Raw genomic sequence first — 27,514 nt, forward strand, 5'->3', positions numbered from 1 at the left:
ATAAACCAAAGACCTTCGTTTTTCAGGAGTTAAAGCGTTGTACTCACATATTTTTGCGAGATGACTCTGTTAGACGATCACTACAACCACCTTATACTGGACCGTTTCCCGTGGTATCTCGTGATGATAAAACTATGACTATAATCCATCGTGGTAAACGTGTGAAGGTGACGTTGGACAGAGTAAAGCCCGCGTATCTATTGCAAGATCTTACTCCTTCAACACATACACCCATCCACAATAAACATTCCAGAAATCCACCCTCCACAGTGTTCCCACTCAAGACCCTACTCTCAAGCCAACCCAAGCCTTACGTGACCCGATCTGGTCGCACTGTGAAATTTAAAGTGCCCGGTCTTCCAGACTCCGCAGGGGGCTAATGTGGTGCCACTAAACTGTCTAACACAATAACCATGTGTTCTATATTTACTTTAATCATTTGTTTATTTTTTTGTTATCCTAGCAACCTAGGTAACAACAGTTTTAACAACAGTTTTTTCTGATTTGAATCTAGTGGATTACACTACTTAACTATTCTCTGTAAATTAAATGACCTTTTACTAGAATGATTTGTTTTAGTGCGTCTATCCGCTAGACATATAACACGTAACGGAACTTAACAACAAGGATCATACATAACCAACAATAGTATTATCAAGGAAAATAATTATCAACAACAATAAATGTATAACAAACTTAACAAGAATTGAATAAAAAAGATGTAAATAAATCTGGAATTCCATAAATTGATCGGGTTAAAGTGATAACATTTAGAAATTCTATCAACATGCATCAACATTTTAAGAAATATGAAAGCAAACAAGAAATGCAATAACAAACTGGATCATAGGACCACTCTACTGTATAATGCACCAAGGATTATGAAAAACAAGCAAACAGCTATTTCCTAAAAGTAATAAAACTTGAGGAGAAAAAGTCGAGATTTATAGAAATACTGTTTCCCAAACGATGTAGTCTTGGTAGCGTGCTGTTGTAGGCATATGTTGTAGAATGATATCCCCTTTCAAATAGGTCCTATGGGATCAGGATGGTCTGGAGCAGCGAAAATTTACCCTGCTCAGCAGCTCAGGAGAGTCAGTTCTGCAACGAGAATCTTCCTCAGGAAAACCAGGTCAGCAATACGCCTGCGAGAACTCAAGGGGTTTAGCCGAAGATGCTGTCGAAGATCCTCAAATGGGTACATCCCTGAATGGGTATCCCAGACGAAGTCCTACGATTCTAAAAAAAGCTGCACTCTTTCGATGTCCTGTGAAAGACCAACTGTATAAATGGGGACCTTACAGGAGAACAATATTCCAACAAGGGGGGCACAGCCCAAACAGAGAACCCATTTCTGGATAATCTCAGAATGAAACCAAGGGCTGAGTTTGCTTTCCTTGTTAACCTGTCAACTTGATCATCAGGGATGAGAGATGATGTAAATGATACTCCAAGGTCGTTGACAGAGGTGGATCTAACAAGTGCGTTCCCATTTATTGAATAGTTAAAAAGAGAGGTTGTTGAGGTCCTGTTGAATGAAACTATCATGCACTTGAATTCATTCAAAAGCATTCCAATTTGCATAAACTACATTGAAATTTCATTGATGTCCTGCTGGAGGCATTTTGATTCTGAGAAGAACTTTCTACATTATTTGCGTTTGGGCAGAGATAAAATTGTTCGTACAGCCCATTTTTGGATTTTAAATAGAAATTTAGTTTCTAAAATTTCATAGTCCCATATAGGTAATAGCATACGCTATAGGAATAGGCTATAGCATACGCTAAATGAAGATAGTCCGTAATATGTTAGAACTTCAAAGATGTGTTCTTTAAACTACGTAGAAAAAAATTCCAGAACTGACTTTTCTTGAAACCTGCTTAATGTGATCTGAGAAATCAAGATGTTTATCTAGTGTCAGTCCCAGAAACCTAACACTGTTAGTTGGATGAACTGTTGTGTCGTCCAGAAGTAGGCTGAATCCATTAGAGTCTCTTTGAAATAGAAAAGTGCAAAAGTTGGGGTTTTTCGGCGTTGACGGAGAGAAAGTTGGAATCAAACCACTCGATTAAGTTACTGGCTTCCCGAAAGGTAGTGAGCTCCAAGCTTTCGATGTTGCGGCTGGAAATGGAGAGTGAGGTGTCATCCGATAATAGTGTTGGTTTGGCGGTTGATATGCAAGATGGAAAGGTGTTAATGAAGATCAGGAATAGGGTAGGTCCTAAAATAGAGCCCTGAGGCACCCCTCTCGAAAATGGTGGTCTTATCAGAGGAATAGGAGTGAATGAATCCGGTTCTCAAGAATCTTTGACAACGTCAGCCATAATGAATATTGAAAATAAAATTGGTCCCAGTAGAGATCCTTTAGGTACACCAGAAGAAGCTCCAAACTTACAAGACTTTTTTCCAGCAAATTTCATTGTTAAAAAGTAATTCCACAAATAGTCCTCAAATCATACGAGTATGATTCAGTGATCCCCAATCCACCAAGCTTTGCCACGAGATAAGTGTGACTTACACGGTCGAAAGCCTTGGATAGGTCCAAATTGACAGAATCGTCTTTATGGTTACGAGAAAAGGCTTGCATAATGTCATCCTGGTACAGAACCAAATTGGTCGAGGTAGACCGCCCTTTCTTGAAGCCATGTTGACAGGGCACGATGGCATTGTTCAAAGAAAAAGAGAGTCCATGAAGTAGAATTGCTGGAAATATATTAGCCAATGCAGGTTGTACAACCACTGGACGATAATTTTTGACAGATGGGCCACCTTTCTTGAAAATTGGTAGCACATTACCATTTTTAAGACCCGAGGAAACTTTCCAAGCTTCATCAAGATGAGTAGATGAAATGGTGTTGACCTTTAATTAATAAATAAATAAGCAAAACTATAAAATTGTATAACTTTTGACCCACACGTCCTTTTAAAGTGCAGTTTGTGGTAACCCGTTCTGCAGGTAAATCTCTTTAATTTGATATGCATCATGGCCAATGCTTTTATTTAAGATTTTCAACTTCATCCCTGTGGGCCGACCCTCCTTGGGGGAAAAAAGTCAAGAAGTACTTTAAAAAGTACTATTTTAGGTCCAATATTGATGTGTGAAGTTGCAGTCTTCTGACGCAATACGTGCAGAAAAAACAAAGCGCGGGGACTTTTAAGAAACGCGGACCTATTGCATACAGAAATTAAAGAAACTTATAACTTTAACGGTTTCTATCTTCCGAGCTATTCAAGTTAATTTAGAGATTTTCATCTTTTTTTGTAGCAAATGTAATTATGAATAAAATATATCATAATAACAGAAACAGTTGACCGTTTGGGTGATATATAGCAAAAACTACATGTAGCGTAGAGGAATATATCAAATTTTCAACTTTAACAGTTTATATCTTCAAGACAATTTAAGTTATCAAAGTGGTTTTATCTCATTTTATAGCAAATTTAATTGTGAACAAAACATGTTATATACAAAATGGCGTAAATGTGTCCTTTTGGGTGATATTAAGCCATTTCCAATGAATAGTCAAATTCCTCTAAAGAAAACAAAGATGGCGTCGTATTTCAAGATGGCACCCCTAAAAATCGGGCACCCCCCCATAAATTGTTTGTATTTAGGGTATGGAAGAAATGTGCAAAAGCTGCAGCTTTAATCCATCAGGTCACGATCATTTTGCTAAGCCACCACACTATAAGTACAAAATTGTACAGGAATAGAGTAAAATCTTACAAAATAAAATGTTTTACATGGAACTAAAAATAAAACCGAGTATTTATTTTATTTGTTCTCCCAAAACTCTTCAAGAGAATAAGGGGCAAGTTAAAAAATACTGTTTCAGACAATTTTTAGACTTTTTTGTATCATTTTCAGTTATTATTATTATCAGTTTCAAAAGAAGTGTTTTTGGTAGATGGCGGACCTAAAAATCGAGCACCTCCCATAAATTGTTTGTATTTAGGGTATGGAAGAAATGTGCAAAAGCTGCAGCTTTAATCCATCAGGTTACGATCCTATCCGATATTGTCTCTAAGCCACCACACTATTATATGAATAAAGGATATTTTGATTGATTGATGTTATTTGTAAAATTTGTGTGAATTTGACAAATAAAATGAACATTCTTAAAGTTATAATTATAAAATACAAGGTGTTCTTAAAAATATTTTATATTAAGCGGCTATATAGAAAAATTGCAATTCATTTTTTAATGTAACTAGGTGGCGTTCGCAGAGGCATCCACAAAATTGAGCGGAGTCATCAAGGGTTCATATTATATTGTTTTTGTGATACTGCAGTAAAACAGTCGTTTTTAATGCATGCGTTGCGGGTCTAAAGTAGCATTTTTACTCTTTAGGGAGTAAAAATAGTTTTTAGCCTCTATGGAGTAAAAATCAGCTGTTGTCAACTCAGTTGTAAATTTCTATTGTAAACGATTCCATGTATCGATTCGTGCTTCGTAATCATTTTAACCTACAGTCTACAGTCTCTTCCCATAGCATTTTAACATTGCAGATACATTAATCCATTCCCACACTCAACACTGCTCACCTCTACTACTTCCTTTACCACCCCCTACGTCGTGGACCTGTTTCCCTCTCTTACCATAGCATTTTAGGATTGCAGATACATTAATGTAATTGCCACAGACGGTACTCACACTATGCTCATACTTTACTACTTCCTAAGCCACTTCCTACATCGTGGACCTGTTTTGATACACAATTAAGAAAAAAAAAGGTGAATGAAAGGTGAAGGTGAGGTTTATTTTATTTTATTATTTTTTTGGGTCTTTTGCTATGGACCTTATTTCCATAGCATTTTAGTATTTTAGATACGTTAATCTAATTGCCACAAACATTGCCCACACTCCGCACTGCTAGCATTTACTACTTCTTTCACCATTTTGTATGTTGTGGGTATGCTTCCATCCCTTCTCATAGCATTTCAGCATTGCAGATACATTAATCTAACTGCTACAAACGGTTTCCAGTTCCCACACTCCACACTGCTCACATAACTACTTCCTTCACCTCTTCTTACGTCGGGGACCTGTTTCCGTCTCTTTCCATAGAATATTAAAATTCTAGATACCTTAATCTAATCGTCATAAACAGTTCCCACACTCCGGACAGCTCGCCTTGACTACTTCCTTCACCACTTCCTACGTCACGGGCCTGTTTTCCTCCCTTCCCATAGCATTTTAGGAATGCAGATACCTTATTTTAATCATCATAAACAGTTTCCACACTCCGGACAGTGCGCCTTGACTACTTCCTTCCCCACTTCCTACGTCGTGGACCTGTTGTCCTCCCTTCCCATAGCATTTTAGGATTGCAAATACCTTAATCTAATGGTCATAAACAGATCCCATACCCCGAACAGCTCACCTTTAATACTTCCTTCACCACTTTCTACGTCACGGACCCATTTTCCTCCCTTCCCATAGTGGAAACGATCACATAGCATTTTAGGTTTGTAGTTACCTTAATCTAATCGTCATAAACAGTTTCCACACTCAAGACAGCTCGCCTTGACTACTTTCACCACTTCCTACGTCGCGGACCTGTTTTCCTTTCTTCCCATAGTATTTTAGGATTGCAAATACCTTAATTTAATGGTCATAAACAGATCCCATACACCGAACAGCTCGCCTTTACTACTTCCTTCACCACTTCCTACGTCACGGACCTGTTTCCTTCCCTTCCCATAGCATTTTAGGATTACAGATACCTTAATATACTCGTCATAAACAGTTCCCACACTCCGGAGAGCTCGCCTTGACTACTCCCTTCACTACTTCCTACGTCGCGGACCCGTTTTCCTACCCTCCCATAGGATTTCATTAATGCAGATATTTAATCGTCATATATAGTTTCCACAATCCAGACTGCTCACCTTTACTACTTCCTTCACCACTTCTTACGTCACAGACCTTAAGCTAGTGTAGTCATTTGATTATATTTATGATCCATACCGTTTCTGTTCTAATATCTGTGGATTAATCCTATCAGCTATTTCTTTATCTACTGCGTTCAAAAGTCAACAGCTGATCATATGTTTTTGTTTGTGTGTCAAATACTGCTTCCATAAGAATTACATTGAATCTTTGAGACCCAGTGGGGCGGATTCCTGAGAGACTTTTTTAACGCCATATAGATGTTGGCACTCACCGATATGGTCTTTATCACCATACAAAATTTCAACACTATTGATTCAGCCGTCTAGGAGGAGTTTGCGTATTACGAATTGCATAAGAGTCGACGTATAAGAGCTTCGCTCAAAAAAAGTTGAAGTTCTCGCCATTGGGCTTTTTATATTGTTTGCTCTAAAAATAACAGTCTTAGAGATGGTGGCACAGTTAAGGTTGTTACACCATCAATTTTAATAGATGGTTTTTTTGGTCTCTGAAGACATCAAAACAAAAAAGTTAATTAGTTCCGTGTCTAGGCCTAACCATGATAACTACGGTAATTGTTTTTCCCTATATGGGATATTCGCATATAGTTATATTCTCTATATGGAAAATTTGCTAAAAATAAATTTGGATTCACAGGTTTACCTCTTTTTTCTTGAGTTTTGTATACTTACTGATTTTAATAGTTTCCATGGTCATTTAGGCTACGGCCACACGGGCGTTTTTTCACGCAAGAACGCAGCGTGAAAAAACGCGAGAAATATGGGCAGCATTAAATGTATTTTCACGCAGATAAGGCGCGTCTGCAAAATCACCCGCCGCGGGCCCGCAGAAGAATGGACTAGGGTGCATTTGTTATGCTTGTTTTCACGCTCTGCCCCTGGCCACACGGGCGGGAGCAACACACAGCTTTGATCAAGTCGTTCTAGCAAGTAAAATAAAGATAAATGTATCTATAATTATTTCCAGGATAGCGTAAAATATTTTTGGGTCTAGCCAATTACACTCTTAAACATAGGTCGACCTTACTGGACCACTTAATAATTTGTTACTAAAAGGAAAGGCGTTTGGTTGGACTAAAAATGTAAAGAGGCATTTATCTAGTAGTATATACAAAGATCTGATGAAAATCTTGTCATAAATATATATATAAATATAAATATATAAATATATATATATAAATATATAAATAAAATATTAAAATATTAAAATTATTAAAAAATAAAAAAATAAAATTATTAAATTAAAATTAAAAATTAAAATTAAATTAAAATTAATTTAATTTTTTTTTTATTTAATTTTTAATTTAAATTAAAAAATTAAATTAATTAATTAAATTAATTAATTAATTAATTAATTAATTAAATTAATTAAATTAAATTAAAATTAATTAATTAATTAAATTAATTAAATTAAATTAAAATTAATTAATTAATTAAATTAATTAATTAATTAATTAAATTAATTAAATTAAATTTAAATTAATTATTTAATTAAATTTTTAATTTTTTTAATTTAATTTAATTTAAATTAAAATTAAATTAAAATTATTAAATTAAATTAAAATTAAAATTAAATTAAAAATATTAAAATATTAAAATATTAGTAAAATATTAAATATATAAATATATATATATTGATTTAGGTGTTCACGTAATAGGGCTGCTGATATATTAAATATTTAAGTGAATAAGTACAACTGAGCACCCTGAATATTATATTTTATAAAAAGAAGTGACATGTTTCGGACATTAGTCCATTTTCAAACTTCAAAATATACTAAACACTTAACTGTTGTTTATATTGTTTGTTTGTAAATAAATATAATTTATATATATACAGATGATTTATAGAACTAGACAGGATTTGGAAAAACATTTTTGTTACTGATTATTTAATTTTAAAATTTGGTCAAAGATTGGGTTTCTTGAAGGAATTTGGCTATTTAAAATATGATTTGGATTTTTTAGATTTTCTTCGTATATGAAATATTCTTCAGTTGAATCCATTTGATTTCCTTTGTTTAAAACTTTTAGAATTTTCATGTTGTTTTTTAAATTTGTGTAATTGTGGTTGGTAACAACAGTACATCCATGAAATCAAACTTTGCTGAACACCTTTTATCGACCAACAAGTGGTTGTGGCATGTTTGTCTGCTTTCAGGCGGATTTTGTTTTATAAAATTGATTGTGTCAAATACGTATTGAGAGTTTAGGGTTAGGATTTGGTGTTTTATGAAAAGGGGCTTGCAGTGTTCAAAGTAATGGGATTGGTCAATGATTCTGGATGCTTTCTTTTGAATGATTTGTACCTCTTTTAGTTCACTTTCACTGGCACTTCCCCATGCAATTAAGCCAAATTTGAGGTGTGAAGCGAAGATTCCATGGTACACCATCTTTGTAGTTGCTTCATTAGTGATTTCTCTGAGTCTTCTAAGGGCATAGATAGCTGATGATAGTTTTCGCTGGAACTTTTCCAAGTGGGGGTGCCAGTCTAGTTGCTGGTCAAGAATGATGCCGAGGAATTTTTTTGTGTGGTTTTCATTTGTTGTGTGGATGTCTTCTTGAGTTGAGGGTTTGTTTGTTGGTCTGAATTTCATGCAGACAGTTTTAGATTCGGAGATTAAGGCTATTGCAGATTTTTTTGCTGATTCTATTGTTTTTTCTGTTAGGTTGGGTGTTGGCATGCCCGGGACTATTATGGTCAAGTCGTCGGCAAACATTATACATATGTTATCTGCTGGTAGGAGGGTAGGAAAGGTGTCTATGTAGATCAGAAAGAGTAGGGGTCCCAGTACTGAGCCTTGGGGGATACCTTGAGTAATGGTTTGCAGTTTTGATCTGGATTTGGTAATGAAGTTTCCTGTTTGGTGTTCTTGGAACAATTCATAAGTTCTATGATGTTCAATAGCATTAAAAAGTTACAAGGTTTACCAACAGAGGGTGCAGCACTATTCAATTTTTGTTTGAATTTATTATAACAGCTAATCTGAGCAAAGCAGCAACAAAAACTGTAATACACGAGAACTACTAACAAATACTAAATTGTTATGGTATTGTGTGAATAGGGTAATTTTATTTTTAAGCATAATTCGTCAACTTATTGACTTTATTTTTTTTCCAAATTTTTTATAAAAATGTATTTTGTCTGGGAAAGGGAGTGGCGTGTTGATAATTTTAGTGCATTACTGATCAAGTCAATGACTTGGATGGAAGGAACTAATATTATAGATATAAATGTTTGGAGTATATCAATAAAATGAAAACTACTTGAGCAATTGAGCTGATTTTTTTCCATGAATAGAGCCAATATAACCACAGGCTTAATGGACATATTCATCTTTTATTTTACTACTCTCTTACAGCTTATCAAGTCCACTGTTCTTTGAAGCAACCATGATATGCCACTCAAATTGCCACCCAAACTGGTACGGCATTCAAGTTTTATTAATACTTATGAAGTCAAACAGGGCAAAGTGTTAATAATAAACTTTCTGTTTTAGTAAAAATCTGAATCTGACTGCTTTGTTTTAATTTTATTAAAATCGACTTAAAAGTGCTACAAACTACCGCCCAAAACAGACACAACCCCCTATTTGTTATTAGTGTTTACCTGATGATTTAATTTTAAATTTTGTAGATTAATTGTTTATGACAAATGTCTATTGTAAAACTATTTTAGATATGTATAGGAAACAGCTCAGAACTATATGAAAAATTTTATCACAGACCAAGCTTGTTGCATGGTGTATTATACTGTGGTAGGGTGAACCCAAATTTTGGGCCTAAACTTGCTTAGGATTTATAGTAAGCCTAAGCAAGTTTAAGCCCAAAATTTGGGACTTGATACACCAGGTAGGAGGGGGCATCCTCCCACCGCTGTACCCTTGTGATATACTCAAGTAGATATAATTTGACAGGGATCCTAGGTAACGTGGCAGTGGAGAAAGCAGATGTCGGACTGGGGGCTTTATACTTGTGGTATCACGAGTACAAGTTCCTGGACTTCTCTGTAGCCTACATCCGCACAGGCATCACCTGCTTAGCTCCTAGACCAGAGCTATTGTCCAACCTGCTGTTGCCAATCCGACCTTTCAACATCTTCACTTGGCTCATCGTTTTATGCGCTGTACTAGTTGCCAGTGTTGCACTTTACTACATTAAGAAGCTTGAAATTTCATTCTTGAAGAATTGTCACAAAAGTGAGTAGATTAAAAGTGGGGTGTATTTGACTATTTACATTACCTTACTTTAAAAGTTAATTGGCTTTTTAATTTTTAATATTTATTGTACTACGAGGAGACCCGTGCGCAAGTTTTGCACATTTTAATGTTCAAAATGTGTTTTTGAGGCAAAACGAAAAATGCCTTCCTTAATGCCTAACCTTTTACTTTTCATAGCTTATGTTTGTTTAAGACAGTTATTAGGGGAATAAAGCTACTAATTTACAAAAAGACTTTTAGGTATACACCATAAAGTATACCTCAATCAGGTTTCAAATTATCAAAATAGGGCGTAAAGTGACTTTTTTACCCAAGCATAATTTCATTTTCAAGTTTCACAAAAATGGCACAAAAATGAGCGAGGGTTGAAAAGGAACTTTTGCCTGTATGATTATAACTATATTTTTTTTGTGATTTTGCATCATTATTTAAGCAAAATAAGTTAGAAAACGTTAATACTTTAATACTTTTCAATGAAATGGTGACAAAATATTTTTCATGTAAAGATCTCTAAACGACTTCCAACTTGTTTTTAATTTTACTAATGTTTACAATCAGCTGTTTTGTAAGTGATTCAATCACTTTGTCTATTGTGATTGTGTTAGTGTGTATTGTACCAAAGATTACATATGCTACGCAAAATAGATATTGCAGCTTACGGCGATTTTGTGCCAAGTCGTTTTTGGACGGGGCCACCTTCACATAGTTGGGTGGTCCCTCAACAGAGGCGCTGTGTCAAGTCTCGATCTGCATTACCGATTCAAGTTCGGGTAAGTACGGTAATGTTCGGTCGCGCTCACCTGTTCTTCGCAACTACATCAACGCGCTGACCTGTCAATCAGTGTTTCCATTCTAGGGATTAAAATGGGATGCAGGATAAAATTGGATTTTTGGCTGTGACGACTATTTTTTATTATTTTCTACTTAATTTTTAGAAAACTAAATCCGATTGATTTAAAATAATTTATCAAAATCCTAATTGGCTAGAATGTTTAAATAAATTTTAAAACATGATACTTCTAATATAACTTAATACTAATGATTGAACAAAAAAAAAAATCATGCGGGACGAAACGCGATTTTTCACAATTTATAAGCTGGATTGATCTACCTAGTAGCTATATAACTTGGCTTAAAATACATACTTTGTATGGTCACCATTTCTTTTAAGTATTAAAGTATAATTTTTTGGTCGTGTGGAAACGCTGCTGTCAAGCGATATGACAAGCACAGAGCTGTCATCAATGTTGTACCATAACTTTATTTTATACAAAAAGTACAATTACAAAGCTAACATTTAACATTCCACATTCAAAATATAAAGTCTAGGGTAAGATAAAGGAGAACAGGGTAGAAAAGGTTTTATTGATGGAAACTACGTGGATAAAAATACTCAAAAAATACAAGGTTAAAGAGATATAGTAAGCACAAATGCTATAATATTTTTTTGCATTGAGTTTTAACGTAGCCTATATTAAGAGAACCCTTAACAGTTTATCAATATTACAGGTTTTGGACATTCGTGACCTTTTGTGATGTTGTTGACTTTTCCGATTTTGGAATTCGCATCGCTTTAGACATCCACAAAGTTTGCTTCTTGATTTTCAATTTCATACAATATCTTATCATAAACTCGCGATGACGACTGCATGGTTTGTCAACTGCCAACCATTCACTTGCAACTTGATAGATTTTAGTTTAGACCTAGCAATATTCACAAGGGTATTCAATACTGCAGTCTACTTTTAAGTCTCTCAAAGTTTTCTTGAAACAAGGTCAACATTAGGTCAGTGACTTGGACCATAAGGGAGGAGGGCGCGGTTAGGTGACTCATGCCATCTTTCGTTTTGAAAGAGCGTTTCAATATTAACAACTCGTTCGGTTCATCAAGCCGCATGTCTTCCATTAACTCAGAGCGGCAGCGTTGGCAAGGAAACTTCTTATTGAGGACGTACACTAGATATCCAGCAACGTACCTGAAATGATCAGAGAGATGTAAACGTTGTTGTTGATGGCTGTGTTTTGGCAAGAACAAAGCTTGTCATTATTTGTCTTAAAATGAGTCATGGTTATTAATTTATTATTGCTTGAATAAATAATAAATTAATAATCACAACTCATTTGAAGACAAATAAAATTTGCTTTGTTTTAGCCAAGACAAATGGTAAGTTTAAAATAAAAACTAGCATGAGCCTATTAACAAAAGAAAAAAACACACACATACTGGTCATAGGAAATTACTTACCGCACCGAACAGTTTTCAAGTGTATGCACTTTTAGGTCAGGTTTAGGATAAGGAGCATGTGGTTCTTGGCCGCCTTCATTCTCAAAATCTGAATCAATACACCAAGTCCGTGTTTCTAGTTCTTGCTCCACGTCTTCTTCTCCGTCTATGTCGGAAGTCGCTCTTTATTTATTGGCTTCTGATTTGACTGTTGTGCCGGTGTAAACGTTATCAAAGTTTCTTCTATATGTCATCAACTTCACAGTTACTTGTAGATGGAGGCTTCATGAGAGTAACCTGGATTCGACGGCGAAGGTTTTGCCTGAATTTCATTGCCGAAGGATTTCGGTCAAAACCTCCTTGCATCCGGGATATGGCAAACTCGTGTTCCAGGACATCTTGGGTCAGCCGGTTTGTTAAGAGAAATTTACATTTCTCTTCAGTTAAAGTTTTCCACAATAGTAGTACAGACATTATTGTTGCCCATGAAAACATGGTGGTTTGTTTTGTCTTGATTCAGTGTTCTTTCCTTCCTTTGTTTGTTTTCGTGGAACAATTTTCTCCAAATTCTCAACCCAGAGCAACGCCTTGCAAAGTGTTTCTATCACTTGTTTTCCTTGAGGAGTGTGGTTTGAAACACCGCACCTTAACGGATTGGCGTCAAATAAACTTCTACTGTTGAGGCAGTTAAAGATTTCGTCCATATTTCCAATGAACTCAGCAGTCCCTAGTGCTTCTTTAGGGAGTTCTCCGGTACCCACAGCCGTAATCATAGCTGCTTTTACAGATTGGCTGAAGACTTGCGTAGCATACTTTACTTTCATTTTGTCGAAGGTGTTCGGACTGATATGTTTTTCAGTAAGTTTGCAAACAGCTCTAGCCTTGTTGTCTTTTGAATCAATATCATAGAGAGCCTTAATGTGCCTCCAAGAGGCAGTTCCACCATCAAAGTTGATGTCATGTTTCATAAGAGTATTCCTGATGCATTTCATGATATGTGGTGCGTCATATACAAAAAATACTTTCCTATCTTGATACGAAAAGTAGGGTCTTTCTGGGGACACGTTCAACAAATTGATGGCTCGGGAGTTGATTTTCCCTTGGTCACAAACTAGGACACGCACATTTAGCCCTATGCTAAAAAGTGCATTCAATACGTCCATGATGAGTACGTTTAAATTGGCCCCATCAATCACAGATGCACATATGAAATAAGCAAACGGCATTTTCCATGTTTGAAAAAGTCGTCTTATGGCGAACAATAGTACATGCGTGCCTATCCGATCAGAATGTCCCAGTATCCCAAGGTCTTCAAAGCCTTCTATTAAATCAAATTTCTCATTATAACATAAGCTCTTCTTTATTGACATTTCATCAAACACCAGAACTGAATTTTTTTCCATTTCTGACATTGTACTGACTTTTTGTTTCAACAAATTCAATAGTTCTTCGGATATTCCTGTGTTTAAATCTAAAACATTACTGGTATAGTTGTGTCTCCGTTTACTGGTGTACGGTATCTATTGGATTACATGTGGTTTCTGTGGATGTTAGAGGAAATTGAAAACCTACAACATTGACTGTAGACGTATCACTAGATGATGGACCAGCTACAGCGAGACAGTGGTGATCGTCTGTAGAGGCAGCAGTGAGAGCAGATTGCTGTGTAACAACCGGTGTATATTCATAGTCCATAACCAGTCGTGTTGGTACAGCTTTCTTACTTAGTTGACTTCTTGTATTATTTGTGTAGCAGTCAGTTTCAAAATGGAGTTCACACACTAAACGCGAATGCAATGCAGTGTCAGGAAGGTTTTTAAGTTTTTCGTTTGCTGTGTTTTCTACCCATTTATCACAGACACTCTTATTTTTAATAGGAAATTTGAAAAATCTTAAATTTGGACTGTTAATGCAATTAGATAGACAACCAATAAAAAAGCACTTCTTAATACCTGGCATTGTTCAAGAAAATATACACATCATGACACAATCGTAATTAACTACACACGTTCTTCACTCTGCTAATTTATCTAGTAAACTTCTAGCTTCAAAAAATCTTCTAATGAATGAAAAAGCACAAATAAAGGTTAACCATAACACAATAAACAATAACAAAAAATATGTAAATATTCAGATGGTCATGTCGGCAATTAAGTCTTAGGTTGTAAAAACATTCGCTAGGCCTCGCATGGAATTTGATATCACAAAAATGGCTTGGCTGCAATATCTATTTTGCGTAGCATATGTAATCTTTGATTGTACTATCGATAAGTGTTATAGTTTCTAATAGACTGCATTTTAATTACCAGCTGATCATATGATATTTATTCCTTGAATTGTTGGGACGGAAAAAAACATTCAAGATATTAATCACATTCTGAATGACTTCAATTTTTGAAAAAAAAATTGGCTGCGTTCCAAACAATTAAGTTTCATTGACTTTAAGAGATGACGCAAAACCGATATTTACAAAATAACGTGATGTCCCGTATGCACTTAGAGAACGTGTTGAAAAGGAGTTAAAATCATTAGATAAAGAAGGAATCATCACCTTTATAAAGCGTACTTAAATTTGGCAGTGGACAAGGAAAGTAGTGCAATCCAAACTATGTCTACAAATAAGGGAACTTTTCTCATGAACCGTCTCAGTTTTTGCATAAAAACCGCTCCCTCAGAATTCAACAGAATTTTGCCTCCAATCCTCAATGGACCTAATAAGTGAGAAGCTTATTTGGATGACATAGTCGTCCATAAAGCAACCCAAGCAGAATGTGCTCACAACCTTTGAATGTGTCTAACAAGACTAACAGAATAGGACCTACATCTAAATTGAAAGAAATGCACATTCTTTAGACAAAGATTGAATACTTAGGACACTTGATTGAGCAAAATAAAATAAGAAAATCTCCTGAGAAGATAAAGGCAGTGATGGAAATGCCAAGACCGCACGACACTAATTAGGTCAGAATATTTCTTGGAATGATTACTACTTACTCACGTTTCATTCCTAATCTATCTACATTGTCCTGTCCCTTATAAGGGACAATTCACAATATAAGTAAGTCCCCCCTGCTTAAGGGAGCTGCCAAGAAGAAACACCGTTTTCAATGGACGACAGAATGTGAATCATCCTTCCTAAAGCTCAAGCAAGAGATTTGCAGTGACAGGGTCCTGCCTCCTTATGATCCAAAATTGCCAGTTGTACTTTCTTGCGATGCAACCCCTGTTGGCATTGCAGGAATACTTAGCCACATCATAAATGGTCACGAACGCCATATCGCTTACACATCCAGATCACTAACACTTGCAGAACAAAATTATAATCAACTAGATTGAGAGGCACTAGCTATTATGTTTTCTGTTGTACTACTTGTATTGACGCCAGTTCACTCTTTTCACCGAAATAAATCAGACCATTGCAAGTTCAACATTAAACGATCCTCATCTCAAATCTCCTATGAAAACTCTACAAACAAGTAACGAAGACACACCCTACACACTTCTTGATGGACTTGTCTTTTGGCAAGATCGAGTTGTCATTTCACAGAGCCTTAAAAGTTCAATTTTGAGAGAACTTCACACAACACATGATATAACGAAAATGAAACAACCTGAAACGGTATGTGTACTGGGAAGGGATGAACTATGACATAGAAGACCTAGTTAGATCTTGTAAAATGTCTTGTCCAGAGCCACACCACTTGCATGTGGGAAAAGCCCAGCAGAGCTTTATTTGCACAGAAGATTAATAATAGAGCTGGATGCCATATTTCTTATTCCAAAGAAGGAAAATAAAGAAATACAGTTGAGTTAGGCTAACAAACCATGTAAGATCGATGAGAGTAGGAGATAGAGCCCGAATTCGCCTTTATTCTAGAAATGTCGAAATCTGGGAATTTGGAACCATCCAATCCAAAGTGGGCTCTCTACATTATATGGTAAAGCTTGACTCTGGAAACTTAATCAAAAGGCATATCAATCAACTCATAAGAACGAGACTACCGCCTAAAACAACAAAATCAACGGAGAGAAGATAATCAAAGACATTCCACTAATCAACAGTCAGAAGATATTCAAAGATGTACTGTTAGGTTCAATATTCCAGGGATATACCATCATTTCAATGTTCTACAATCAGTCGTTCTACCATTGTGGGTGGTCATACGCTACAACGAACGACGTTCCACGACTGGCCATAAATACCAGTAGGCTCAGCATCCTAATTATAAGACGTCCATTTTCCTGATGAAGTCAGAATGAAGATCAACCACCTCGACGTTCCATGACTGGCCAAATACCAGTAGTGGAGGCTCAGCATCCTGAATGAGACATCCAGATTCCCGATGAAGTCAGAATTGAAGATGAATCACCTCAGTTAAGCAGATTAACACGTGTTCGGCAACCGCCAAGTTACCTCGAGGATGTGTGAGCTCAAACTATGTGAGGAAGATTGTTATAGTTTCTAATAGACTGTATTTTAATTACCAGCTGATCATATGATCTTTATTCTTTAAATTGTTATTGTTTATGTTAGTTTCCATTCTTTGTGTTAATTAAATAATATACTTTTTACCTGATTTAGCTTTCATTATTTATAAAGAGTTATAACAATAAGTTAAACTATTGACAAGAGTGCAACAATAAGCTACAAAACGATTATAACGATCGATACATACATTTGATACATGTAATTGCTTAAAATCAGAGTTTACTACTGAGTTAACAAAAGCTGACTTTTAATCCAGCTTTTCACTCTCTAAAGTGAGGAAGAGCTGTTTTAGATCCACAAACAATGTATTGAAAAACACTGTTTTTAATGCAGTGTAAAAAAAAATTAGTTTATTTAAAATCCGTATTCATAAAGAGTTTTGCTTTTTGTTTCCAATCTGACTGTGGTTAATCATTCAACTCGGATGCTCAGATGTTAAATTACAATTAACATTTTACCCTTTATCCTTTATCCTTTTACCCTTTACCCTTGTGCCGGGGAATGAACCCGTCCCTCCCGCACCGAAGTCCGAGATGCTAACCACTAGGCTAGCAACACAACCATTTATTTACAATTTATTCAATAAAGGCTTTACTCAGTGAGATATTTCATGATATGTAATTATAATATAGTAACTTACATGTGAAAAAACTTACAGAAAGAAAAGAGAAGAATTACAAGTGGTTTACAACCAAGGAGGACACATTGCTACGAACATTAGGGTTCCTAGTGTTGCAAGCATCAAGCAACCGTACAGTGGAAAAAGGATCTGTGAGACACCTGGTTAACTGGCTACATGTGGCCTTCCTGTTGGTGGCCACCAGCTACAGCAGTGGTTTGGCCTCCATCCTCACCGTGCCATCGTAAGTTGGCCTCCTAGTGATACAAGAATTCACTAACTACACTGTGTAGAAAGGCTCTGTGAGACATCTAGTTAACTGGCCACATGTAGCTTTCCTTTTGGTGGCCACCAGCTACAGCAGTGGTTTTGCCTTTATTCTCACAGAGCCATCGTAACTTGGCCCTTGGCCTCCAAGAGAAACAAGCAAACAAACTAACTACACAGTGTAAAAAACATTTAACCCTTTAAGACAGTATTACAATTTTAGCTTGTCATTGTTGGTGCGTGGTAGCTGTTTACCTCTATACCATTAGCGCTTAAGTGGTTTGTTTAATCTCACCCGTGAGCTCTGGTGTCGTACGCGGTTATTTTGGCAGCCGTTCTAGTTGGCTATAGAGACATTGTGGCTTAGTTGACTAACGGCATCCAGGGCCGGATTTCCCAATAGGCCCGGTAGGCCCGGGCCTATGGGCGCGAGCTCCCAGAAGGCGCACGGCCGGGAGGATTTTTTTAATAGCTAAAAATAAAAATAAATAGTCATAGTTGATAAAAAAAACCCTGGCTAGTAAAGCATTCTGATTCTGAAGTTAGAAGGTAGAAATAATTCATATAAATGCGTAGCGTGCTAGACATTATTACCACCCTCACTCACAAAACAAAAGTTATTAACTAATCTTTTGATTGGTTTACAACAATCTGCAGGATCAAGTTTAAATATATAATACGTTGTGTTAAATATTTTAAAATGATGAATTTATCTTTAAAATTAAAGAAAAAATATTAATCTTAGTTTGCAATAGGTTTTAGAAAAATTCAATGCCCTCCAAAGCACCATTAATGCTTTCATTTTCTCCTCAAACCTAAGGATCGGTATGGTTGGCCAGAATGTTGCTCTGTTTTGCTTTGGAAATATAACCTAGATGCAGTACCACATTAAATATAACTCAAGTCAACTTCTTATCACATTGTAAATTCAATTTTTTTTACGTTTAGTTAATGTTGGTAACACTGGACGTTAGTTTTGACTTACTTTTGTTTCTATTATTTTAGGATTACTTCTATGATGTGAGTTTTAATTTATTGTAATATAACCACTAACCAGGAGACGACCAATGGTTTATGATTAAATCGTTTTTGTTTTTTTTGTTTTTTTTTGAATAGGTTTAAATAACAATAATTGTTTTAAGCTAATCAATAATGATGACAAATCTACTAAAGGAGTATGTTTAATCTATGGTACACATACTGTATGGAGTTCATGTTTTTGGGCCTGAAATTGAAATCAACGTCCATGTTTTTTTTTACAGGAATGCTCGGAGGGTTGAGTTGTTTTGTTTCAGTCTCACAAACGTGAGCATTTACTAAAAGCATAAAATTGCTAAAAGTGTTTAGGACGGCATATTGTTAAAGCTAAACAAGTCAATTCTTCAAATAACTTGCAATGATAAAATTCTGACGTGGAGTGGTATTCAAGCAAGCAATTAACTTAGGCCTAGGGGCATGATATAGTTTTAAATAAAGGTTTGAAGGAAATTAACTGTGACCAGACTAGGGGGCGGAAAATTATTTGGGCGTAGGGGCGCCAAAATGCTAAATACGGCCCTGACGGCATCACACTAACAAATGTAACTCTGGGTGGCATGATTTTTGCAAAGCATGTTTGGGATTGCACACACTATCGGTTTTGTATCTTTCTACACTACTACTAGGAGTCTCGTATGAGAATAAACGAAGACAAACCATGTACATATCTGTCTTAAAACTGCTCTTATACCCTGCGGCGGCAGTGGCAGTGATGACATCTTAAAAGCCATCTAAGTGGTTGCTGGTAGTTTGTCAGGATTACCAACTTAGGGATTTCAATAGTACTTCATCCCTGGCGGCAGCGACTACTTAGTAGGCCTACAAACAACATAGTCCAAACATAGTACATTTTGTACTATGTGGTCGCTGCCTGGCTGAGCACCCTGCTTAAACTATAAAATTAGCTTGTTTATAATCGTAGTAGTCCTACCATACTAAATAAATAATATTAAGACGGATACAAACATTTAGAACTTGCAGATTCTACTTTTGACGTACCAGGAAAAATTGAATTTTTGTTGGGTGCAGACTTGTACCCTGAGGTAATAGATGGCGGGCGGATGCCTGCTCCCAAAGGTTACCCCGTTCCTTACCAAAGTAGTTTCGGATATATTTTGATGGGTCCAACTTATTTTAAAGGCAAAATACAGCCATATGAACAGGTTTCATCTATTGTTTCCAATTTTGTAACTATTGAATATTCTTTAGATGATCAACTTAGACGATTTTGGGAATTAGAAGAAATCCCAGTCCATGCATCAGTTAACCCTGAAGAAGAAAAATGTGAGATGATCTATTGTAATGCTGTAAAACGGAATCAAGAAGGAAGATACATAGTTCCGCTCCCTTTTAAAGACAAAGACCCCAAGATTGGAGAGTCATTTGGGTATGCTGCTTCTTGTTTCAGAAACTTAGAACGTAAACTATGTAAACAAGACTCCCTTAAGAAAAGAATATTCTAAGTTCATTCATGAATATAACAATAAAAGGCCATATGGAACTTGTACCTCATGGTGAGGTTGACAAAATTAATTGTTATCTTCCACATCATCCAGTGTTTAAAGAAACTAGCTCTACTACTAAGCTGAGAGTTGTATTTAATGCATCAGCCAGGACTTCAAACGGTAAATCACTCAATGATAATCTGCTTATTGGTCCGAAACTCCAAAAAATATCATGGAAGTTATTTTGAACTTTAGAATGCATCTGGTCACCTTTACTGCAGATATATGCAAAATGTATCGACATCTACTTGATAGTAGACATCAACCGTATCAAGCTATTGTTTGGCGTGGCACTCCTTCTGAACCCTTACAGACTTATATGTTGAACACTGTGACTTATGGTGTGTCATCGGCTCCATTTTTGGCAATTCGAAGTCTGCAACAGCTAGCTTTGGACGAAAGAAACAAATATCCATTAGCAGCAAAAGTTTTGATGAATGATATCTATGTTGATGATATCGTAACTGTTTCTGATTCTCTTGACTCTGTTATTGTTATAAGAAATCAACTGATTGAGATTCTAAAGTATGGTGGCTTCCAACTTAGGAAGTGGTCAAGTAATGAAGCGGATTTTCTCTCAGAAATCCCTATTGAGCATCAAGAAGTTCCGTTACGTTTTGATGGTGATGATAAGGAGACTATAAAGGTTTTAGGCATCCAATGGGAATCTAAACTAGATGTTTTTACGTTTCATGTTGATGTACAGTCCTTAAATTCTTCACCCTTTACTAAAAGAGGTGTATTGTCCTGTCTGTCAAAAATATTTGACCCTCTAGGCTATGTGAGTCCTGTTATATTTTGGGCTAAACATCTAATGCAACAGTTGTGGACTTTAGGTACAGGTTGGGATGATCTATTGCCTCCTTCGTTACAATAATCATGGAGAGATTTTGTATTTCAACTTCCTGAACTGGAAAACCTATCATTGCCTCGTTACTTGCATCATTCTTCATCTTCCTGTGAGCTTCATGGATTTTGTGATGCTGATGCATCAGAAAATGGTTATTGTGGAGTTGTGTATCTCAGCTCTAAAACAGAACATGGTGATAAACATCCTCAACTGATTATGGCAAAAACAAAGGTTTCGCCCTTGAAAAGAGTCTCAGTTCCAAAATTAGAGCTTTGTGGTGCTCATTTGTTGAGCAAAATGTTGAAAATGTTGAGAACATTTTTAAGTAATCACTTTGAACTCATAAAAATATATTGCTGGTGTGATTCTCTAACTGTAATATCTTGGATAAAAATGTCTCCTCATCTTTTGAAAACATTTGTAGCCAATAGAGTTACTGAAATTCAAGAAATTAGTTCTCCATCTGATTGGAAATATGTTTGCTCTGCTGAAAATCCTGCTGACTGTGGTTCAAGAGGTATGTTACCTAAACAGATCTTAACACATCCTTTATGGTGGCATGGCCCATCATGGCTTTCTCAAGATGAGGATGAATGGCCTAAACAGCCCATCCCAGAATCAGTTAAGTTTACCTTTGCAAGTTTCCCTTAACACAACTGAGACCAAATCTTTTGAATTTATTGAACGATTCTCCTCACTTACTAGACTACAACGCATTGGAGCATGCTGTACTCGTTTCATTAAAAATTGTCGCTTGTCTAAGTCAAATAGGACAAGTGGTAATCTTACTTTGCAAGAACTAAACGATTCATTGTTTGGATTTGTTAAACAAACACAAGAACACTTCTTCAAGGATGAAATAAAACTTTTGAAAAAGGGTGAACATTGTAAGTCTAAACTAAGAAAACTTGATCCTTTCCTAGATGATACAGGCATTTTGAGAGTTGGTGGCAGGATTCGGCAATCATCTCTACCTTATGTGAGAAAACATCCTGCAATACTCCCTAAATGTTGTCATCTCACTGTCTTGACAATTCAGCATTATCATCAGATACATTTACATTCAGGGCCTCAAGTTACTCAGTCAGCAATTCAACGCTCCTTTTAGATCTTGTCTGCACGTCGAGCAATTCGTCAAGAAATACACAAGTGCCTCAAATGCTTCAAGTTCAGACAATCTTTGCCTACACCATTTATGTCGGACTTGCCAGCAGTCAGATTACAACAGAATAGAGCTTTCATCAACTGTGCAGTTGATTTTGCTGGCCCATTTACTACAAAATCAGACAAACGTAGAAAACCTCAGCAATTGAAATCGTATCTGTGTTTATTTATTTGCCTTCCAACGAGAGCAGAACACTTGGAAGTTGCTTCTGGACTCAGTACAGATAGTTTTTTAGCTACGTTTTACCGATTTGTCGCTAGAAGAGGCATGTGTGTATCAATCACTAGTGACAGAGGAACTAACTTTATTGGTGCCAAAAGCCAACTGAATGAATATCACAGATTATTAACAAGTAAATCTAGTGCTTCAAAGATATTTAATTTACTTGCCAACAAAGGCATTAAGTGGCAATTCAACCCTCCATCATCTCCGCACTTTGGTGGCATGGGAAGCCAACATCAAATCAGCAAAATCTCATATCAAGAAAGTCATTGGAGAGCAGATTTTAACTTTTGAAGAACTGACTACTCTTTTTGCTCAAATTGAAGCTGTTATGAATTCCCGTCCTCTTTGCGCTTTATCTTCTGACCCAAATGAACTAACTGCTCTCACTCCAGGCCATTTCCTTATTGGAGACGTTCTTACTTGTATTCCTGAACCAGATCTACAAACACTCAATCTGAACCGACTTTCTCGCTGGCAAATGATTCAGAAAGCGCAGCAACATTTTTGGAATAGATGGTATCATGAATACATCCATACATTACAACAACGCCAGAAGTGGAATGACAGGAGTTCAAAATCACTTGAAAAGGGAGACCTCGTACTCATCAAGGAAGACAATTTGCCTCCTCTACGTTGGATTTTGGACAGAGTAACAGATCTCCATCCAGGAAAAGACGGTGTGACCAGAGTGGTCACTCTAGAACCTCTTCGGGACCCTGCACTCGTCCTGTAGTGAAGCTGTGTCCACTACCTCCGTCATAATTGGTTTCTTTATCTATTTTTCTATTTTATTTTATGTTCTTTTTCAATTGCTAATCAATCACATAGTTTTGTAAATGTTCCTTATTGAAAAGAAAATGTTTCTTTTGGGAGGCGGTATGTTAAGGCCCAATTGATATAATTCCAATATATATAATCAACCCTAATAAACTTTCATATTATACTGTAAAAAGAAGAATTAGAAACATATGTTAAAAGAACCAAAACAAATAGTACAAGAATTAGACTATATTGTAAAAAATAAAGAATTGAAAATGAAGTGATAGTCCAGTCAATCCGTTGTAAAAATCAACCATAAATGGACAAAAATGGCGTCCAAGGAATTTTGTCTGAAACTTATGTTTTTTGGGGCGCTGAATCCGAATCTGAAGTTGTCCAACAAATATTTCTTGAGCGTTCCGAGATATTCGGAAAAAATAGCAACATTTTAGCATTTTTTTCGGTGTTTATATTATAAGTCGAAAACTATGAATTCTAGCGGCTTTTACCCCCATACAAAATGGAAGGTGACAAAATTTCCTTCGAAATGGACTATTCACACTTGAAAATCGATTAGAAATAACCTCCGCTAGAGTGCATTGAAAATTGGTTATTTTTCTGAATTTAAAAAAATTCAAGCTTTTGCTCTGATTTTAATTATAATCAGCAAACACCCACACCCTTCCCCTATAACTATCTCAACCCGAATTCCCCCATCAAAACACACCCCCCAATGTACCATTCTTTCCCTCATTCCACAGGGTTCTTTCTTGGGCGGAATTAATAATGTTAGAGAGGTAGGTTTCCATGTTTATCATTAACATGACAAGGGAGTTGTTATCATTGACCCAACGACACTACACCAAAGAATGACTACTATACAGCAGTTTAAAAACGAGCTAAAGGAATCCTTGAAATTCAAGCTAAGTCCGTATCCTTCGTCATTATTTCAAGAAGGATCCACGAGGAAAGGAAAGAAATCGAGCCTCTACAAATCTTTCTATGATATGCCCGATTCTGAAATACCAAAAGACACCCAAAATGTTATATATGGAGGGTTTCTACTGCACAAGGTGGTTTGGGAAAGTAACCGGATTCCATTTATACTGTCTTGTATACCTTGTACCTTAGGTCGTCCAGGTGTCTGACGGTTTCCCCGTATAAGGCTGCTAAGAATGACTCTCCTGCCTGAGTCCTGTTTAAAGGTGAAGTCATGGGAAGGTGTCCTAAAAAGGGCTAGCTGGGAAGACAGATGGGGGTGTTTGTCCAGCACCTTCAAACCCTTAGCCTTCCCCACTAGATTAGATGCTAAGCCCACTAGTAGCATCAGAAGGTCGATACATTCTCCGACAACATCAGTGACTGAACTGCTTTGAGCAGACGGATCGATGGCTGTATTGATGTACATGTACATGTGTTTTGATAAGTAGATATATGAAACGATTCTTATTTCGATCATTCCCCAAGAAATGTCCTTGAGAAACAGGGTTTCATTCCTTTTTCAAACAGCACTTCCACAGAGTGTTTTTGATGGCCCTTCTCAAACGTTTAGCTTGTTTAGTCATAGGATAATCGAGGTACCCGTTAAAAGATACTACGGGGTTGGAGTAGTGCCGTTTTATTTATCTTATGAAAGAGCACCAACCTCATCAAATGTCCAGTTCTTCTCCCAAACCACCTTGTGCAGTAGAAACCCTCCATATATAACATTTTGAGTGTCTTTTGGTATTTCAGAATCAGGCAAATGAGGGAAAGATTTGTAGAGCCTCGATTTATTTTGTTTCCTTGTGGACCCTTCGATCTGTCTGCTCAAAGCAGTTCAGTCACTGATGTTGTCGGAGAATGTATCGACCTTCTGATGCTAATTAGCATCTAATCTAGTGGGGAAGGCTAAGGGTTTGAAGGTGCTGGACAAACACCCCCATCTCATTTTCAGACTGCTTTATAATAATCATTCTTTGGTGTAGTGTCGTTGGGACGATGATTGTATGGTCGCCATTTCAATGAAAAGTAAAGTATTGATAACAACTGCCTTGTCATGTTAATCATAACCATGGAACCCTACCTCTCTAACATTATTTATCACATTTATTTATTTATTTATTTATTTATTTATTTATTAACGGATGCACCATTTTTACATGTAATACAATAATCTTACATCAGAAGCAGAAAAAAAAATCACAGGTCAGTACAAGAGTAGTGAAAAAAAAACTGGAAAACAAAACTTCAATACAAGACATAAAAAGATAAATAACAACTATAAATAACAAACTATAAATAACTAACTATGAATAACAAACTATAAGTAACATATATAAATTCCGTCCATAATTCCGTACATTCCGCCCAAGAAAAGTAAAAAAAAAGAACGCTGTGGAATGGGGGGGGGGGGAAGAATGGTATAGTACATTAGGTGGGGGGGGGGGGGTTTGATGGGGGAATGAGATAGTTATAGGGTGGAAGGGTGTAAGTGTTTGCTGATTAATATTAAAATCAGGCCAAAAGCTTGCATTTTATAAAATTCAGAAAAATAACCAATTTTCAATTCACCCTAGCGGAGGTTATTTCTAATCGATTTTCAAGTGTGAATAGTCCATTTTGAAGGAAATTTTGTCACCTTTCATTTTGTATGGGGGTAAAATTCGCTAGAATTCATAGTTTTCGACTTATTATATAAAAACTGAAAAAGTGCTAAAATTTTGCTATTTTTTGCGAATATCTCGGAACGCTCAAGAAATATTTGTTGGACAACTTCAGATTCGGATTCAGCGCCCCAAAAAACATAAATTTCAGACAAAATTCCTTTGACGCCAATTTTGTCCACGTTGGATACGTATTGACTGTACTATGAGTGTTACATTTATATCTAACAAAAGTTTATTTAAAATCAACTTATCAAAAACATAATATACATGCATTGGTTATGTCAAACTAAAATCAATGTCATTAATGATAAAACTAACAAAACTCAAAAACTTTACAACACATATTTCAGAGTGAATATTTAATAATTTGTCTTTGTATTTATTTTGGTGAATATAGACATAATCGTGTTGAAATACATAGATGTACCATAAGAGATAAAGAAATAATTTTATTAAAATCCTGTGTCAGCGGTATAGTTTTCACATTTAGTAGCTGTTTTTTTTCAGTTTTCGCAATATAAAATTTCAAACAAATACGGTTACATTGACCCTTTAACCCTTTTGTTACATTGAATTTGAATGTTATTATATACTATCTGTTGTACCCGTGCTTTGCAACGGGAAGAAGACACAAAATAGAAACATTTTAATCTTTATATCTGTTGCATATAATAGTTACACATCCCCCAACACTTTTAGAAACAAAATTCGGTACTTTCCTGTTAAAGGGAACATTCATTATTATCGATGATTTTTTTCTCGATATATCGATATTAACAAATTGAAACATATCAGCTGACAACTACGATTAATATTGTTCGGTATCAACAAACAATAATAAAATGAAACTGTTCTAAAAAATAACCTAACATAACTAACCAAACTTGCTGTGTAACATTTAAAAATTCCGTGTTTACCTTGCCTTTTCTGTTATCAAAAGGAATTTTTAAATACCTAGTACAACAAGTTTGGTTGGTTATGTTAGGTTAGCTTAGAACAGTTTCATTTCTTAATCCATTAAGCCTAAACAAGATCAGTTGTCAATTTGTAGTGGACCAGAAAACAAAAATATCGATATGAGAAAAAATCATCGATAATAATGAATGTTCCCTTTAACAGGAATGTACCCAAAATCAGCTTTTATGCCCTTAATAGAAACGTTTAAGTAATGACTTTTAAATCTGGTAAGTAGAGGATACCACCATTTCATCTCCCTTAATTACATATCTTTTTATTTATTATATTGACATTTTAAATTTAAATTTTGAAGTTACTACTTATTATTAAATTTAAATTAACATTTTTTTTTTAATTTAACTCTTTTTTTATATTAAATCACAAATCCTTCCATATGTTTCATTGTATCTCTGATTCTACTCTACAAAAATATCAACAAACAAATTTAATATACAATCCAGTTCTTTTAATCAGTTCCATTGTCCATTGGCTTTACATTTTCACACTTACCATAAAGTAAACATAGTAACAGATATTTCATTGATTTTAGAAACAAAAGAACACTGTGTACTGCTTAGTTTTATGATATTTTCCTTGGTTTAATTTAATCAGTGATATGGCAAAACACAAATAA

General features: G+C 35.7%; 1 protein-coding gene across 2 annotated transcripts in view; it reads left to right on the forward strand.

Annotated features, from left to right (window-relative positions):
- Positions 1-27,514, forward strand: part of LOC128983345 (uncharacterized) — a 135,976-nt gene that overhangs the window by 59,031 nt on the left and 49,431 nt on the right. For both annotated transcript variants that reach the window (XM_054402604.1, XM_054402611.1), the window contains 2 exons: positions 9,832-10,113; positions 17,506-17,710. In XM_054402604.1, coding sequence (XP_054258579.1) covers positions 9,832-10,113; positions 17,506-17,710 — 487 coding nt within the window. The remainder of the gene's footprint in view (positions 1-9,831; positions 10,114-17,505; positions 17,711-27,514) is intronic.

This window comes from Macrosteles quadrilineatus, unplaced genomic scaffold, assembly GCF_028750875.1.
Source record: "Macrosteles quadrilineatus isolate MER2022 unplaced genomic scaffold, UCM_ALF_1.0 Scaffold_1__1_contigs__length_201487025, whole genome shotgun sequence".
Classification (NCBI taxonomy): domain Eukaryota; kingdom Metazoa; phylum Arthropoda; class Insecta; order Hemiptera; family Cicadellidae; genus Macrosteles; species Macrosteles quadrilineatus.